This window comes from Hetaerina americana, unplaced genomic scaffold (assembly GCF_022747635.1).
Source record: "Hetaerina americana unplaced genomic scaffold, ioHetAmer1.1.p SCAF_22, whole genome shotgun sequence".
NCBI classification, from domain to species: Eukaryota; Metazoa; Arthropoda; class Insecta; order Odonata; family Calopterygidae; genus Hetaerina; species Hetaerina americana.
In genome coordinates this window covers 4,421,580-4,441,725 of record NW_027286786.1, presented here as the reverse complement: position 1 = coordinate 4,441,725, position 20,146 = coordinate 4,421,580, and the positions used below count along the sequence as shown (strand labels likewise).

The 20,146-nt window shown below is 40.5% G+C and overlaps 1 protein-coding gene across 1 annotated transcript in view; it reads left to right on the top strand.

The window, feature by feature from the left end:
- nompB (intraflagellar transport protein 88-like protein nompB) overlaps positions 1–20,146 on the top strand; it is a 50,146-nt gene that overhangs the window by 15,138 nt on the left and 14,862 nt on the right. Inside the window, exons 6-10 of the mRNA XM_071586354.1 lie at positions 2,730–2,961; positions 6,332–6,736; positions 14,876–15,062; positions 16,392–16,539; positions 18,772–18,883. Coding sequence (XP_071442455.1) covers positions 2,730–2,961; positions 6,332–6,736; positions 14,876–15,062; positions 16,392–16,539; positions 18,772–18,883 — 1,084 coding nt within the window. The remainder of the gene's footprint in view (positions 1–2,729; positions 2,962–6,331; positions 6,737–14,875; positions 15,063–16,391; positions 16,540–18,771; positions 18,884–20,146) is intronic.

Sequence of the window (20,146 nt, the reverse complement as noted above, 5' to 3'; positions counted from 1 at the left end):
AGCAGGTAGAACAGTTTACGTATCTCGGCAGTGTTTTGGACCAACACGGTCAAAGTAGAAAGGACGTAAGGAGAAGAATTGCGCTAGGCAAAGAGGCTTTCACAAGGAGGAGGGAGTTGATGACGGGGACGTTGAGTAAGGATGTTAAGAAAAGACTCGTAAAAACTTTGATATGGAGCGTAGCATTTTACGGCGCAGAAACGTGGTCATTGAAGCAGGAGGATAGACGTTGACTGGAGGCTTTCAAAATGTGGGTGTGGAGAAGAATGGAGAATGTGAAATGGACAGAGAAGAAAACAAACGAGGAAGTACTTGGTATGGTGGGTGACGAGAGGGGTTTGCTGGGAGCAATCCTATGGAGGCAGGAAAAGTGGCTGAAGGGTGTATTGACCGGCAGCGGGATGTTGAAGACTGTAATTGAGGGGAGATTGTTAGGCAAACGAGGAAAGGGAAGGAACAGGATAGGGATGTTGGACGGGATGAAGGGAGGAAGAAAGTACTCAGAGCTGAAGAGGGACCTGATGTAGAGTAGGATGTTGTGTTTTGCTAGGGGTCACAAATTATTTAATTAGTAATTATGTCCATCCAAAAACCTACCGTAACCGGTAGATTACCTAATGATAATAAATCATTACCTCAATTCCTATGTGGTTCAAAAGGGAAAGACTCCGGTAGCCGGGATGAATTTAAATAGACTGTAATTTAAGCACATCATATCCACGTGAAAACACATGCTTATGGCTGTTTGTGGGAAGGTTGATTACATGTCTAGGATAACCACAAGGCCTCAATAACTTTGTCTTTTAGTGACTCCTCATAAGGCAACATTGAGGCCACCAGTTAAGGAATAACATGGCCAGGAGTTCCTTTTGGAAGAAGCTAATTTCATGGCAGAGTCTCGCGACTTATCACAGTTGCAAACTATTGCACCCATAGTGCTTTAAAAGGAGATGAATACAGGTGAACATGTGAATCAGGATGTAGAAGATTCTAATTTTTTGTGGACCTACATGATTTGTTGGCCAACATGACCTGATACTGAAAATGGGGTTCATTTAGCTTAATTATTTTCAGATTTAGATTTTGTGCTATGAGAAACAAGAAAATCCAGCACATGCTGTAACGCTGGCCTCTAAGTGTGCATGAGGGGAGCCAAACTGCATACCAGTAATCTATGATATTTAAATCAATATCTGCTTCTTCAGTCATGACATTGCTGAAGGAAACCTGCAGACTTAACGGAAAACATTTTTGTTTGTCCATTACACAGTAAACAACCGTCAGCATATGTATATACAAAAATAAGCAGTGATATGCATGGGCTGAGTTTAGTGCACTAGACAGTCAATCCTCTGCATGAATAACACAGTTTCAGGCATAACATGGTGGAAATCCTTCATGCTGGAAGAAAACCCTTTGCTTTTCCACATTCTGAAGATGTCAGGCAGTAACAAAACCTAGGTTGTGGTAAAAATCTTCTATGTGGAAAAGCAAAATGTCTTCTTTCTTCATCTCTGCATGAATAATTGTTCCAAATCCTCAAAATGAAAAGGCCATTCTTGCCCACCTCTCAGAAATCATTTGCAATAATTTGCTTCTCTCACAAGTTTCAGAAATGGGATAGTGCGGCTGAGGACTTGAATGTAAAAATGACCGTTAGAAAGTTAACTTTGCCATGCATGCATTATTGAATATTCATAGAATGCCAACCAACCCAGCTAAAAGGTGGGACTTCTCAGTGAATTTCAATTAACCGCAACGTGTGGAATGAATGCTGATGGCATACAGTTCATTTTTAATTCATTACAATGCTCCAGGTCCCTCATCCTAGAACATGGAGTCCTACTTATTTAAATAAGCAGGGACAACCTATGTTATAATTTATTAGTTTGTCCAAAAATGTTATGTATTTGCTATTTAGTAATAAATTTTGTTAGTTTTAAATGACCGCATTGAAGACAGTGTCTTCATATACATCTAGGGTACATCTCAATTCCTCTTTATAACTCTTCTTCGTAAAAATTGATGGACCACACCAGCACACACTGAAGCAATTCAATGGCAATGGCCAAATGATGGCTTTTTTCCCCTAGATATTGATATATTAACTTAAATTGACAGACATACATCTACTATGTCATCTTCAGATGATGAGTACATCAAAACTGGGTATAATAAATTAATACCTAGTCAAAAAGTCTTACCATTTGGTCATTTTTATTGAGCATACGTTGGTTTAAACTCCAATGGGGGAAGTGGGGGTTGGAGATTGGAGAGGGTAGTAAAACTCAGGGCGGTGGAAGACACTCAGGGGGAATTATTTGTGAATTGATCAATTTCTTCAAATAATTGGGAAGGAACAAAGGATACATTTTTTAAAGTTGGGAATTCAATATGCAAATTGGAAATGGGAATATGAATATGCAATGAGGACAATGCGCTCATCATATGCAGAATCATTGTGTATTTGGCTGTGGCCATCATGCATTCAGGGGCCCTTTCGAAGACCCAAACTACAGAAGGGCTGACCTGGGCAGTTTTGTCAGTGTGCAAAGTGATGAATGATGTTCCATAAAAAATGCCTAATCAGAGTACAAACAAATGAAACAATGATCGGATGAAAAGATGTCATATCTATTGAGAAAATTGGATGAAATTTGGTCGTAGGAATCTAGAAAATTAGCATCCACACTGTGAAGTTACTGTTTATTTTTTTAATCAATTGACAGGATAAAAATCACTCACAATATTGGCCTGCTCTATGTCAAAATGGGGCAATACCAGGATGCATGCACTAGCTTTGAGTACATCATGCAGGAGAAACCCGATTTCAAGACTGGACTTCACTTAGTGCTGTGCAATTATGCTCTTGGTGATCCCGACAGCATGAAAAAAGCCTTCCTCCTTATGCTGGAGGTGACATTGGACATTGAGGATGATGACAAATATTCTGCCAATTCGGTTAGTTTTTAATGTGATATAATACCCTAGAATTTTTTTTTTTTGGCATGGTTGGTGAATTATAGCATTCATTCAAACTGAATTTAATAACTGATAAAGAGAAGTAGAGTTAATATAACTAGTTGTTGAGAGGATGCTGAGGAAGACAGATTGGCCTCCAGAGAGAGAAGGGGAAGAATTTGGTGGTTATGCATGGTTTGTATAAAAAGTATCAGGAAAAGTTTCAGAAAAATAGATTATTGCAGATACTACCTTGATCAAAAATTTCCCGGAATTTATTCAGAAAATTAAAAATACAAGTTTATTCATCTAAATCTATATTGTCTCCTTCAAAGTAATCCCCATCGACTGCAACACACTTATGCCAGCGCTTGATCCAATCCTCGAAACATTTTTTATATTCAGTTTTCGGTATGTCCATCAGTGCTTCCTGCGATTTTTCCATTACTTCCTCTCGGCTGCTAAAACGCGTTCCCCGTAATGGTTTTTTAACTCGATTGAACAGAAAGAAGTCACAGGGAGCCAAATCAGGTGAATTTGATGGCTGTTGGATGGTATTTGTTGCATTTTTCGTCAAAAAATTACGAATAATGATAGCACTGTGCGACGGTGCATTATCATGGTGCAAAATCCACGAGTTTTCTGCCCACATTTCTGGTCTCTTTCGGCGAATTGCTTCACGCAAACGTCTCATAACGCCCAAATAATACTCTTTGTTTACTGTCTGGCCTTCTGGCAAAAATTCATGATGCACTACACCGTTGTAATCCATGAAAACCGTCAGCATTGCCTTCTTTTTTGACTGAAAACGACGTGGTTTTTTTGGTCTCGGCTCATTTGGTGAACGCCATTCACTTGCCTGATGTCTGGATTGCGTGTCGTACTCATAAACCCACGTCTCGTCTCCAGTAATGATCCTTTTGATGAATGTGGGATCGGATTCAGCCTCGCAAATCATGTCTTTTGCGACGTCAACACGGTCTCTTTTTTGCATGAAATTGAGGTCTTTCGGCACCAACTTTGCTGCTACACGACGGAAACCCAAATCATTAACCACAATGTCTTGGGCGGATCCATAGGCAATGTTCAAGTCCTCCGCTATTTCTCTGATGGTTAATTTGCGGTTATTGACCAACATTTCTTTTACTTTATCAATTTTTTCACCGACTTTCGATGTCGATGGTCTGCCACTGCGTCCATCATCTTCGATTGACTCACGACCACTTCTGAACCGCTCGTGCCACTGGTAAACGACCGTTTTTTTTAGAGAATCGTTGCCGAAACACTTTTCCAACATTTCCAACGTCCGTGCGCCACTAAATCCGTTTTTTACGCAAAATTTAATACAAGTTCGTTGTTGCAAATTTAAATCCATTTCTGCAATTGTAAAAAATCGCCAACACACACAGAGATAGATGTACTCTTGGCTACGTAACTTTTGCAAATGTCAAGTTATGACACTAAGATTTAAAGGGAATATCAACAACAGATGTACCAATTTAACAAAAAAACAGAACTCAAATCGGAACGATGGGAGCGCCACACGGTGGTTATTCCTGGAACTTTTTGATCAAGGTAGTATTACTACAATGCCTCAAAATTCTCCCAAGTACATCCCTTGAGCACTGACACACTTTTGACAGCGGCTTTTCCACCACTCAAAGGCTCCATGGTTGGCGGATTCTGGAAGATTCTTTAAGGGTACATATGCAAGCCTCATAAACTTAGTAAAGCTGTTTATATGTTAAGAAAGCTCAACTTTATCATTTCAAATGAGTATCGTTTAACACTTTACCATGCCTTCTTTCAATGTCATTTGAATTATGGTGTTGAGTTATGGGGTCATTCCCCTCATGTTAAACAAATTTTGCTACTGCAAAAGAGAGCTATTCGCTCTCTTGCTAATATACCACCACGTGATTCCTGCAAACCTTTTTTTATTAGGTATAGAATCATGACTGTATTTTGTTTGTATATCTTTAAGGCTCTGATTCATGTGAAAGTTAATCTAGAAACTTACCAATTAAGATCCAACCTCCATAACTATTCCACAAGAGGTAAATCGAATCTAAATACTACTTATTGTAGATTGTCATCAACTTACAACACATTTCACAATATGAACATACGACTGTATAACTATCTGCCTACTCAGTTGAAATCAGATGGTATCCAGAGTTTCAAGAATAGGGTATATACCTGGTTACTTGCTCACCCACTTCACTCATTGGATGAATTCTTTTGTGACAATCTTCATCACATTTAAGAACTTATGTTTATATATTAAGTAATATTACGATTGACGACATTTAATATGGTTGTACCATTTTTGAAATGAATAAAGTATTATTATTATTATAACGACACTTAGGGTCCCATGATAGTGTCCTTTGAGAGAGAATTTGAGCCTAAATGGTAAAAATTACGTAAGGCAATCTTTTACTTGTTTACTAATTTTCTGCTCCTTCTACAGTCCAAAAACTGGGACAATGTCAATTACTTTAAGTCAGTAGACAAAGGTATCAATTACTTTCATTCAATTTTGAGACACAATTTTGATTTAAGTTTTCCAGTAATACATCAGAAAATATTTCATAGAACAAAATGTAAGCCATGACAAACTGATGAATCTGTTACTCCTCAACTATCCTTAAAAAATATGCTAGCTCCAGTAAAAGTTCTAATAATCATGAACAAAGGTTACTCTATAAGGAATTTCAAAGGTACCACCGTAAGCTGATATCTACCACAAAAAGAACTCATAATGATAATAAGTTACTTAATTCCAATAATAAGTTCAAAACTGCATGGGAAATAATTAATGATTGTAGAGTCAAGGAAAGTCTACACCTCGCTCTCATTGATCATTTAATTCTCATCGCTTGTTGATCATTTAAACAACTACAGACAAATAGCCATCCAAAATTCATTTGCTAAATTTTTGAAAAAGCCATGTGTGTATGCAAATAGCATTTTATCTCGAAAAAAAACTTCCTGCTATCTAATTCTCAGCATGGGCTTAGCTCTGAACGGTCTACCACAACTGCCATATGTCAGGCAATCAACATCATACATAATTCATTAGATGCTAAACACAAAACTCTAGGAATGTTTTTTGACTCGTCGAAGGCTTTTGATAATGTACACCACAATAGACTACTAATTAAACTCAATAAAATAGGAATTAGAGGAATTCCTCTAAATTGGATGTAGTCCTATATTCTCAATCGCCCTCAGAAAGTAGTGTTGTCAGTATATGGGTCAAAATATTCATCTGAAATATACCAAGTTAACAAAGGCATTCCACTAGGCTCAACCTTAGGGACTTTCACTCATTACTCATTATTTGGTTTAAACAAACATGAAACAGGAGGATGCAGGGGCTAATCTGCTGTTGGAGGCCATTCGGACAGATGGCCTGCGCGCAGTGGAGCGAAAGATCAAGCAGGAGGCAGAGCACTGCATCCTGATGGCCGCAAGGGTGGTGGCGCCTGCCATTGCCCCCACGCCCAGTGAAGGCTATGACTGGTGCGTGCAAGCCCTCAGGACGGTGGCACCTCAGCACAACCTCTCGGGTAACCTCTCGAGCATGGTCAGCAGCTTTCATTCTACTCTGGCCGACGAGCTAGAGGTGCACAAGGCAGTCGTACAGCTAAAGGGGGAGGGAGGCAACCTCCAGGCCTCAGTCTCCACACTCCAAGCATTCGCCAAGAGGGGTGACTCCGGGCGCGTCAGTAGCATTGCCTGCACCAACCTGGCTTTCATCCACTTTCTGGTACGTTAATTACTGCATTTCCCAGCCCATGAGATGCCTATTTTGTATTTCAAAGTGTTCTCTACAGTGTCCGTACAATAAGCATTGTGACTGGTTTGCTGTAGGCTCAACGGAGCGGTGGATGGGGGTCCGACCGGTTGGCTCAGTAGAGGGGTCTCCCACCACTCAGGTGCACTTAGTTCATTTGACTCCAGGCATGGGTGAGAGAGGACGTGGATTTTTGTGACGTGTGATTATTTGTGGTGTCGTCAGGCCAGCATGGAGCGCACCATCGAGCAACGCTACGCTGTGAATTTTTGCGTTAAACTCGGGAAATCCGCATCGGAGACACTTGAACTCATTAAACAGGCTTGTGGGAATGATGCCTTAAGCCGCACAAGAGTTTTTGAGTGGCATAAAATGTTTAAGGATGGCCGGGAGCTCGTCGGAGACGAGCACCGCGTCGGACGCCTGACGACCGCTCGAACAGATGCTCAGGTGGCCATAGTGAAAAAGGTTTTGGACTCTGACAGTCGTTTAATCATTGCCCTTATCAGTGAGGAGACCGGCCTTTCAGTCGGAACCGTCTACACCAATGTAACAGAGGATCTTGCGATGAGGAAAGTGTGCGCGAAGCTGGCGACGAAACTCTCGAGCGAGGAACATAAACTGTCGCGGGTGGAAATTTAGCGGCTGACGAAATTCGGCGTGGAAAAAATTTCGAGGAAATGTAATCAATCCGCTCGATTTGTCGGCAGGAACACCGCCATTACCGATAGTCAACATTTGCTTGGAGAAATCTTCAACAGATGGATAGTTCAGCAATGCAACTCTCATGTTTGTTGTCAGTTGAAGTTTCTTCTCATGGTGCCACAGATTTGATGATTTGAGGCAAGCGTTTATTTCATCGGCAGCAGTCCATCTTGGAATGACTGGCAGTGTTTCGCGGAAATCGCCAGACAGTAAAATCATTGCGCCACCAAAGCATCTCAAGTCATTGCGTAGTCCTTTCAATGCCCGGTCAAGTGCTTCCAGTGCGCGTTGGTGCGCCTTCGTGCATTCGTCCCGCATGATTTTATATGCTACTAAAATTTTGGCAATTGCGGACTGTTTCGAAATTTCACATGGCACTTGTTCAGAATTTTGTTGATATAATAGCAACTTTATCGCTGAGTGAGCCGTACGGGATCCTTAAAACAATGTGGCCGCTATGCCTGAAGAAGCAACTGCTACCGCAATATCCGATCTCGCACAAACAGTGCTCGAAAGCAACGATACTCGTATGAGGAATGTCTTCCCAGTCACAAGGGTCATCCAGGAAAAATAAGCCACAATTTCCATCATCAATTGCTTTCATTAATGTATCATACACTTCCTTCTGTTGGGGGGTCAGCAGGGGTACATTCGTTTGAACTGATTTGTCTAATTCATGTCGATCATATTCACGTTCCAATTCTCGATTAAACGCGTCCTTCATTCCACGATCTGGCGTTGCCATTCCTAGCTTCACTGACAAACTGCCGCGCATGAGGTAACACATTTCTTCAATCAACAGCTAAGTCCAGTTATCCATCTTCTCATTTACCTCAATATCGATATTTCTTGAACCTATACGAATTCGATGTAAAATGTCTTCTGACATGTTATCCTTGTATTTGTTCGCAGGCCACGTGGATTGTATGGGAATCATGTCGAAAGGGTGATAGCAAATAAAGTGCATATCTGACCTGGAGATGCAGAAATATTTGCTTCGGCCATTGTCGTATCCAAAACCACGTCACTCCTCTTCCGACGTTGAAATTAATTCGATTAAGCTATAGGGTACGGTATTTTACGATACGTTACTTTTACGATGTGTTAATGGGTATTCTGCTATTCTTGGCTAAGAAGAATCCAAAACACCAAATGTCATTTAAATCGAAGATACGGAACGATATTTTACGATACGATATATTCACGGCATTTTAATGTTTATTCTGGGCTGAGACGAATTTTACACACCAAAGATCATTGAAACAGACGATTCGATTATACGATACGATATTTTAATGACTATTCTGCTATTCTGAAATGAGCCGTATCGACAAAACCAAACATCATTAAAATCAGTTCAGCCCTTCTCGAGTTATAAATGGTTTAACTAACACGATTACATATATATACATAATAGCTGACCCCGCGAACTTCATACCACCTAATAATCAATGAAGAGGTTAGTAACACCATTTATCTAGATCGACTATTATTATTATTATTAGGTAATCTACCGGTTAAGGTAGGTTTTTGGATGGACAAAGCTACTAAATAAAACATTTTGTGACTCCTAACAAAACAAAAAATCCATCACCCTACTCTATTCCAGGTCCCTCTTCATCTCTGAGTACTTTCTTCCTCCCTTCATCCCGTCCAACATCCCTATCCTGTTCCTTCCCTTTCCTCGTTTGCCTAACATTCTCCCCTCAATTACAGTCTTCAACATCCCAATGCCGGCCAATACCCCTTTCATCCACTTTTCCTGCCTCCAAAGGATTTCTCCCAACAAACCCCTCTCTTTGCCCACCATACCAAGTACTTCCTCATTTGTTTTCTTCTCTGTCCATTTCACCATCTCCATTCTTCTCCACACCCACATTTCAAAAGCCTCCAGTCTACGTCTATCCTCCTGCTTCAATGACCACGTTTCCGCACCGCACATAGCTACGCTCCGTATCAAAGTTTTTACGAGTCTTTTCTTAATATCCTTACTCAACGTCCCTCTCATCAACTCCCTACTCCTTGTAAAAGCCTCATTGCCTAGCGCACTTCTCCTCCTTACGTCCCGGCTACTTCGACCGTGTTGGTCCAAAACACTTCCGAGATAGGTAAATTGTTCTGCCTGCTCTAGTTTTTGCCCTCCTATTTTAATGTTTAGGTTAGCCTTTTTCTTTCTAGAAAATCGCATTATCTTTGTTTTATTAATATTGATTTTCATCCCATATCTGTCGCACTGAATTTCCAATTCACTCAGCAATGCTTGCAACCCCTTGGCTGACTGACAAACTAAAGCTTAATCATCAGCGAACCTAACTGATTTTACGAATTCCCCGCCCACTTTCATTCCTACCTCGAGTTCTTCCCATGCCTCTTTAATCATTTCCTCTGCATACAGGTTGAACAGCAACGGTGATAATGGGCAACCCTGTCTTACACCTCTTCCTAACACCGCCCCTCCGGACTCCCCGTTCCCAACTCGCATTTGAGCAGTCTGAGACATGTATAAGTTGCAGATTAGCCTCCTTTCCCTCCAATCTATTCCTATTTTCTGTAATATACTCATTAGTTTTCCCAATTCACTCCATCAAACGCTTTTTCGAAATCTACGAAACAGGCAAATACCTCCTGGTTGTGTTCTATATTCCTCTCGATTAATAATCTCATTACTGCCATGGCATCACGCGTACCTCTCCCCTTCCTAAACCCAAATCGATCATCCGCTAAGTAATCATTTTCCGTACTCTATCCTTTTGTTTATGATCCTGAGAACAACTTTAGCTGCGTGGGATATCAAACTTATTGTCCTGTAGTCCTCACATGATGTAGCCTTTACCTTTTCCGTAATAGGAACTAACACTGATCTCAATAAGTCTAACGGCGAGACTCTTTCCTCATAGATGGTACGAATCAGTCCATGTAGCCTCCTCCTCCCCAATTTTCCTAAACATTCTAATAGTTCAGCGGGAATGTTATCCACCTCCACGGCCATGTACAGCTTCATCTCCCTTAATACTCTTTCTATCTCATTGCTTAGTATGCCTGGACCTAAGCTATCTTTCTCTACGTCATGTTCCTTTTCTATGTCTAACTTTTTTGTCAAGCTCTTTACTATACAGTTCTTCTATATACTCCTTCCATCTCTCTTGGATCTTCCCTGCGTCAACTATTACCTTACCCGCCTTATCTTTAACTGCTATCGTTGATCTCCCTTTCTTACTTCCCGATAAAGATTTAACTTTGCTGTACAGCGCACCGATTTCACCCTTCCTCTGCAGACTTTCCATATCCTCGCACTGCGTCTTCCACCATGCTTTATTTGTTGCCCGCCTCAATTTATTGTTTAATTCTTTGTACTTCATTTTGCCTAACTCAGTATTTACATTCTTCCATTTTCTCCGATCATCCATCTTTGTAATCATCTCATCCATGATCCATGGTTTCCTAATCCTTTTAGCGTTAACGGTTCAAATAGTGGCTTTCAATAGTACTTAGCTCTTTCCCATCGTCCATAATTTCCTCTACCGCCTGTTTGTATTCCTTCCTTTTCAAACCATGTATTGCTTCTACATTCCATTTTCTAACCCGCCGCCCCTGCCTTATCTTTTTGAAACGTACGCTACATTTCATAACCACTAAATTGTGGTCAGAGTCCGCATCCGCTCCCGGGAAGCTGTGGGAATTTATTACACTGTTCCTAAACCTTTGTCTAACCAGAATATAATCTAGCTGATACCTGTCTGAGTCACCTGGCATTTTCCATGTATACCTGCGTCTTTGGTGGTGTCTAAACCAAGTGTTGGTGATGACTAACCCCTGTCTCCTGCAGAACTCAACTGCGCTCTCCACGCGGTCATTCCTCGTGCCTAAACCGTAGTCCCCCACCTCATCGCCATCTCTTCCTTCGCCTACCGTCGCATTCCAATCCCCCATCACTATCAAATGTTTCCTTGAAGGAACACCTACGATTATGTCCTTTAGTTGATCGTATATCCTATCGACCTCTTCTTCCTTATGGTTGCTCGGTGGCATGTATACCTGAATAATAACCAAGCTCGTCGGTTCTGCTTTTATCTCTAATACTAATAATCTATCCGTTACCTGCTCTATGTTGACTATGCTTCTTCCTACCTCTTTATTTAATACTATGGCAACCCCTTGCTGGCTCTCGTCCCCATATTATTCTATACTTATCACTCCAGTAATCCCCGCTATCTTTCCATCTCACCTCGCATAGACCTGAAACATCTATTTTCCCCCTTTCCATCTCTCACTTAATATTCTCCAGTTTCCCTGTCCTCATCATGTCCTAACATTCCACGTTCCTATTCTAACTAATGTAGTCTTCTTCTCCTGCGTCTTCTGACCTGCTGCTGCCGGTTTTCCCTTGCAAGGGTTTCGTGGGATGACGACCGCGGAAGCCTTGCCTCCCCCACTGCCGGGCACGACACATGGCCGATTGGGCCGAGCCCCGTGGTTGCCAGGACTCTAAATCTCTGTTTTGTCCATCATTTAAAGTTTGGGAATTATAATTGAGGTGGTTTCCCGTTGCCTTCTTCAATAGTGTTTTTAACGTGACACCATCACTTACTGGCCGCCCCACTGGGGTCAGACGCCATTGCAGCCGCCTCACTGTGGAACAGACGCTGCGTGGACTACCTTTCGTCTGGATCCTAAACTTCGACCTATCTGGCATGGGTGACCCTACCGGGAGCAATTATTATTACTCCTGCCAGCAAGCACAGCTCTAGGGGTCCTCGGAACGCACAAGCCCTTCCACCACGTCAAGGTTGTAGTCCGGGGATGGAGATCGACTATACCGACTTGAATCATATTTCAATTTTTATAATAATCAAGGAAAAAAAATTCAGTTATACTTCTGAAATAGGCATTACAATGGCTTGTGAGAAAGATGTTTTCGATTTGCAGTCTATATTTACATTCCAGTTTATTCTCTTGAGTCAAGCACCATCTGATATGCATAATTTTTGTTGTTGTCAGGCGCAAGAACAAATAAAGCGGATGGTTTATCAACACGTGAACCTGCCACATGTAATTGAACATGAGAAGAACATCGGTTTTCTAGATTCAGACCACAAACACTCAACGATTGGACTTGTGATTTGTTAATCGTCATCGCGAATCCAACACCAATTGGAAATTGAATTTGGTTACACTCAAAAGGCATATCGGTTGGGATAATGGAAATCCTCGGAGTGAGAACTTCCTCACCTTGGAATTAATCACATTGATCATCAGTTTTTTTATCACCAAAGGCATTCCATTGCATAGTTTTGGTTGATTTAGGTTTCGAACAATCATGACCACCGAGACAAATTTCAGCTGTAAATTGTGCGGTGGTAAGCCAGGCACATCAAAGAGTTCAAAAAAATACAGATGGATAGTTGGTGACTTCGTCTTCGTTTGTTACTCAGTCAATAGATTCGAATGAATGCAGACTAACAACGATTTGATTCTGAATCACAAAGTTTAAGTCATCCACATATTTGTCCTTAGCCGCCAAAATTGCTCGCTCACTCAACCATTTGTGATTTTTGTGGTTATTAATGATGTACGGGAACACTGTTGATGAGCTCATCTTTTGATGAAATGAAATCGCGAAAATTCCAAGGAAATGAAATCGATCCGCTCGATTCGTGGCTAGGAAGACGACCATCACTGATAGTCAAGGGGATCGGGATTGGTGCGGTGGCTACCCAGAGGGCTCGGGTTCTAATCCCGGCGATATTGAATGATTTTCAGAGGTATCTCGATCCCTACTCGATGTGCTCTGTGGAGGGCACTTTGAGTGAGTACGCCGTCCGTCGGATGGGACGGTAAGCTGCGGATCCCTTGGCGCCTTTCGTAAAGAGTAGACTAATGCCGACGCCGGGTTTCTCTCCACCCTTCATCCTTTCCTGTCCATCCCCTATGGCCTCACAGATGAGCTCAGCCGTCGGTCGCCTCCCCTAAATATCACTACTACTACCGATGGTCAACATTTGCTTGGAGAAATTTTCATCAGATGGATCGTTTATCAATGTAGCTCTCATGTTTGTTGTCAGTTAAAGTTTCTTCGCCAGAGATTTGATGAATTGAGGCAAGCGTTTATTTCATTGGCAGCAGTCAATCTTGGAATGAATGGCTGTGTTTGGCGAAAATCGCCAGGCAGTAAAATCATTGCACCACCAAAGCATCTTGAGTTATTGCACGGATCTTACTATGTCCGTTTAAGTGCTTCGAATGCGCCTTTGGCATTATCGTACATTCGTCTCATATGATGGTTTGAGATGCTACTAAAATTTTGGCCATTGCGGACTGTTTCGAAATGTTACATGTTACTTGCTCCGAATTTTATAGGTTTAACGGCAAACTTTAACGCTGAATGAGCCTTATGGCATCCTTTCAACAATGTGGCTGTTATGCCAGAAGAAGCAACTGCTACCACAATATCCCATCTCGCACACAGTGCTTAAAAGCAATTATATGAGGAACGTCTTCCCAGTTTGCATTCCTAACTTCACACATAAACTGCTGCACTTGAGGTATCACATGTCCTCAATCAACAGCGAAGCCTGGTTATGCATCTCCTCATTTACCTCAACATCAAGATTTCTTGAACTTGCACGAATTTAATATTAAATATCTTCTGATATGTTATCCTTTTATTTCTTTCATATGTCACGTGAATTGGATGGGAATCATGTCGAAAGGATGATAGCAAATAATGCGCGTATCTGACTTGGAGATGCAGAAATAATTGCTTCAGCCATTTTCGTGTCCCAATAATTATCGTTTTCAGGCAAATTGAGCTCTTGACATGCAGCACGAAATGTTGGGCACACTATACCATTAACAGTTGGTAGTGATTCGAACGATGTTGGCCCTCGAACATTCACAAGCAACAGAGTAGCATTCATCATCTTCGGATGAACTGTATAAATGCGGCCAAGAGCATTTGTAAAGCCGCATCCGGATGACGAGGGACCGAGTCGCATTGCTTCCGACGTTGAAAAATCTTCGATGAAGCGATACCATATTAAGATTCGATTTTTTTCAAAATGTTAATAATTATCCTTCTATTCTGCACCGAGAAGAATCCAGGAAACCAAATATCATTCAAATCGACGATACGATACTTTTACGATATTTTAAAGGATATTCGGCCATTCTGGCGTGAGAAGAATCCAAATAACCAAATGAATGAAAGTCGACGATACGATATTTTCCGATACGATATCGCAATACCAACCCAATGCAACCACATCTGTGTTCTTATTTAATAGGAAGTAAATGAAGGAGGGCTTTTTCAGTAATTATACTGACTGGTAATGTATTCAGCAATTATAGAGAAAACATCCAATTAAATAATGCCAGGTGTATTGATTTGCTCTCTGTCTCTCTCATCAGCAAGGGGATATTGAGCAGGCCGAAAAGTGTGCTGATATTGCTCGACAAGCTGACAGCTACAATGCCTCAGCACTTGTAAACCTTGGAAACTGTGCCTTTGCAAAAGGAGATGTTGAACGTGCCAAGAAACTTTACATTTGTTCCCTAGAAAGCAATGCATCCTGTGTTGAGGCCCTATATAATCTAGGCAAGTATAATGTTTTGAATTTTAATATCTTTTCTCGTGTATTCTTGCATCCTTTAATCATGCATGCTTATCAACTTCAAAATACAGACCCCGACTGCGAATACAATGCCCCCAATGGTTTCTCCTCTTTTCAAAGGCTTCCTGGAATGCTTCTTTCGCAATAGCCATTAAGTCTGTGGTGCAATTTTGTTGGATGTCTTCTATAGTTTCAAATCAGAATTATTCATGGTGGATTTCAACTTGAAAAATAGGAAAAAGTTCGCTGGAGCAAGATCCAGAGAGTAGGGTAGCCGGGGGACATATCACCGGTGTACTGTTTTTGGCCAAAACCTCGGTAGCAATCAATGATATGTGTACATTGTCATGATGGAAGTGCCAAGACTTGTTTTTCCACGTTTGTGGTCTCTTCCACAATATGGCATGTCTTCACCTTCTCATAACCTCTATATAGAGCTGCCCATTCACTGTGTTTCCTTTGGAGATGAATAATCCCTTCGAAATCAAGGAAAATGATCAAAATCACCTTCACGTTCAATCGTGACATTGGAGCTTTTTTGGGTTGTGGGGAAGATGCATAGAAAGTATGTGGATTTGAAGAATAATTTATTGTTGATTGTTAGATTGTGTTTTGTTGCGAGAGGCGATGAAATGTATCGCAAAAAATACCTCAATCAGTGTTATACCAACAATAATATGCTTTTGATGGTGCAGACAACATGCCTATGCTTCTTAGGCCTGCCTAACAACTCACAACCGGACACAATTGTCTAATCTTCTCTTATTTTCTGCGTCAATGTCAATAAATTCTACCCAATTCACTCTATCTTCACTTTTCCTTTCCATAATCTGCGTAACAGACAAAGACATCCTGATTGCATTCTATGTTCCTCTCTATTACTACCCCATGGTATCTGATCTGGTATCATGTGGGCCTCTCCTTATCCTGAACCCTTTCTGAACGTTCTCTTTGAAGCCTACGGTATTAACCAATGACAGGGACCCAAATGGCTGGGGCAGACAAATCAAAAGGAGGCACATTGAAGTAATACATTGATGGGAAACATATTAAAGAATTTCATGTAATATAATAAGGTGTGTGTTTGAGAATGAGACATCATGTTTAGAGTCACTCTTAGATCATCCTTAGATCATTCTTTATTCCTTCACTGAGGTAGTTGTGAGGTCACATTTTACATTTCTTTTTGAAAATATTGCTCCACCTTTAAAAAATCTCCACAAAATATAGAAGTTACATGACATACTCTTGTTTTACGTCATATAGTATTCCAATTAATACAAAGTTGTTTTCTATATGTGTGTATTTTTCAGGCCTCTCTCATAAACATCAGGGGAACCATGAAGATGCCCTGGACTGTTTTTTGAAGCTGAATGCAATTGTGAAGCATCACCCTGAGGTGCTGTATATGTTGGCCCACCTGCATGAACTCTTGGGCGACAAGGATCAGGCCAATGAATGGTAACTTATGTTCAGTAGAACTTCAATGGAGAAATGATGAGCTTCTCCCATTTTCATTTTGTAAATTACTTTACTTGCATTAGGATTTGCTTCATTGCAGACCATGAAGTGTGGCATTTAACATCCCACATGAGCTCCCACTTGTGTCAGAGCAGTGTCATTCCTTTTGAGGACATGCATTACTTGCTTTCAGAGGCATGAGAATGCATGCAATGCAAATTTTCCGTTACCAACAACTAGTATCACACTGTTCTATAGAATTAAGCCTAATGGAATTATTACTATGACTCTCCATGGCTTAACAGTTACGGCTTACAATTGGAACCGTGCAGGGTCATATGATTTGTACGATTTATTCTAATGAGCTGTTTGGTGTGAAAGAATGCATTGAATTATAGAAGGCACGTGAAGCATCCTAGTAGGGCTGTCTTAGGGTGACTGGAGGCCCTCTCTGCTTTGGCAACCCTTCCATTTAGTTTACAAGGTGCACAACGCTTTACACACCATTGTCCTTTTCATACAGCTGTAGGGGTAGGGCCACATTGAATAAATGAGTGACCGTGTACCATAAACTGACAAGTACACTGTGTACTGCATAAATTATATTAGTGAAGAAGTACAAATAATATCATTCAGCTCTCTACGCCTTGTCGAATTATACAACTGATTCAACGAACATTTTTTGAGCCTGACCATTAACTCACCGACAGTTCCTTATCTAAACTATCCAAATCAAAATGATGCAAGGTGACGTGACCAAAGCCAAAAATTGGGAATGCACCAAAGAAGTGGACTTGAATTTTATGTGGGGGTATTACTCAAACATTACAGTTTATTTTTCAAAGCAGAATTAAGGCAAATGTATCTAAGCATGCAAAAGCAATTAAGGCAACATGAAGGGAGAAACAATAATTCAAAGGGGTTTTGTACAAAATTTTACTTTTAAGTTCTCTGTTGCGGCACTTATATTTAATATTCAAATGAGAGGGCACAAGGGTTTGTGAATGTCAAGTGAAAATATAAGTTTTGCAGACGAGTGACTCACTGAGAGATTTGGAATGTGAAAATATTGCCTTAGTTTTAGAGTAAAAGCAAGATGATGTATATTTAATGTTCATGCAGCACATTAAAAAAATTATTTTGGAGTCATTCATTCTCATTTAAAGCATTAGACTAATGAAGTGATCAACTAATGAGCTGCATTCCAGTTTTGATCTCATCAGGCAATTGTAATGAAGTTAACTAACATTGTAATTGGCAACATCTTTTTTACCGCACACTGGAAGACCCAAGGTTTTCATAATGGTCAAATTAATATTGAGTTTGAAACTAAGTTCTGAGCCAATGATGATATCTTACTCAGTAATGAAGCAATATCCAGTCAAAATATGAGAGCCAATAAAGTATTTTCTGATTTATGATGTAAATCAACAAAACTGTTGATATTTCTGTAAAGATTTGTTGTATCATGAAAGGATTTAATATAGAGAAGATTTTTATCTCATTGGAAAATGACAAAAAATTTGCTTGAATGTAAGGTCATTATTGAGAAGAATAAATGGAAGACCTCCCATTTGTGATCCTGAAGTTACTGCGGAAGGAATGGAAAATGTCATAGAAAGAATAAACCGCCCTGAAACATTTTGGAATCTACCTAAGAGGTAGCTTTGAATAACTTAAGAAGGGAGCCATATATTCCTATTCTAGTGATATAGAGAGTAATTAAGTTTATCAAGCCTCTGACATGTTTCCATGTCTATGTAAATGAAGTCAACCAGTCGTGTGGTTCAAAGACATCCGTTATTTAGTTGTGATAAGTTGGGGTCACTTGCAGCCAGCTGGCATAATTTTATGTTGTTTAAGAGCAATTAGGCTGTTGACAAGTTTTAAGTTTTACAGTTTAAATTTTTGCCACTTCTTCATTCAAGTAATATTGGTATTAAGGAAGTATTGGTATGGCTATGTTTATAGTGGCACTCGTGCATTGGAGAGCATCCTCTGCTTGGGTTCTTTGTGTGTGTGTGCCGAGCTTTGGTGCTGAGAATTGTGCCCTTGCTGGGGGACTATTTCTCTGCACATGGTCGTCTTTTGTCACCCACAAATCTCCTTTTCCCAATTGGGCACCTATTTTAATTCAATGCAATTTTTTCTATTTCCATCTATTTTAATTCCATTAATCATTCATCTCGCCGAACTAAAGAATGAATCACATGAATTTGACTTTGTTTGCAGGTACTTGTTGTTGCTAGGCATTGTGCCCTCAGATCCTGGCATCCTCCAGAAAGTGGGGCAAATCTATGAGGCTGAAGGTGACAGGCAACTTGCTCACCAGTATCATACAGACGTGAGTTATATATCCAGTTGACAGAGCACTGATAATTTAGAAAAATGACTTTGTGCCGATTATCAAAGAAGAACTTTAACACATCAAAGTTTCACCATGCACTGTGGCAGCCGTTGGAATCTTTTTTTTTGCTTTTAACCTCTGTTTCCCTGGTTGTGCTAAAATTCTCTAATTACCGCAATTAGTCCTCAAAGTCTTCTTTCTGGTGGTTTCATTTTCGTGCTACTCGACTTGGTTGAAATTTTATTATGAATGAAAACTTAGTAGACCACTCTAGTGGGGGCAGTTCTTATTTTTCCTGTCACGTCAATGGATTTAGGGAGATTCAGATGCTAACATTAACGTCAGCATGCAAACAGGGAGTGGAGAAGGTTTAAAGCTTGTGTGTTAATGGCAATAGTTTCATTGGTCACGGAAACATTACAAACGCCATAAAAATTGCAGTCAAGTTACATTCGTTAATGTTGGCATTCCCATGGCTGCATTGGGAGGAGTTGAGTCATTGGGCCATGCAAGTTACATGCACCTCTGAAGTCATTGGGCACTATGCCACGATTTGCCACCTGATGGTGGGAGAGAGATACCAGAGGGCTCAGCGTGAAGAAATTTGAAGTGTATGAAAGGATTGCCTGTCCACTTGGTAAAATTGTCTTCTGCTTTAGAATTGAATTTTCCCACTCATCTCACCATATTTCTTATGAAGCCCATTCATCACTCGGTGATCTCCTTGCACTCCTGAGTGCATTCCCACGCTGTGCGGGAACAAAGGGACAACAATCCAGTTTTTGAGGATGGCTGCTCAGAGGGTAATCTAAAACAAAGGTCGAATTTGGGCCTGACCTTGAAATTGGGAGTTCTGTGAACCGTTCAACGGGAGATTTAAACAGTTTCTGACATTTGATTTGTATTTACGGTTTGCGGTAATTAAACTTTGTGTCTTGTTATACTTGATTGTAAATGTTTAACTGCACTACAATTTTTCACCATCATTAAGTCTCAAGTACGTGTCACATTGACTCCCATGATGCATATGTGGAATATTTCTAAATCCAACAGGGATGATATTTACGTAATAAAACCTATTTGTCATGTCATTAATCGAATGTGTCTATTAGGTATTCATGCTGTATGGTAAAATTCATTGTGAGTGTTTCACCAGTTTATGTCATGCTGAGGCTAGTCAGAAAATAAAAACTGGTATGAAGTTGACAGTAAATATGCACCATCACTTGAAAGTGATTACGCAAATCAAAATGTCTATGG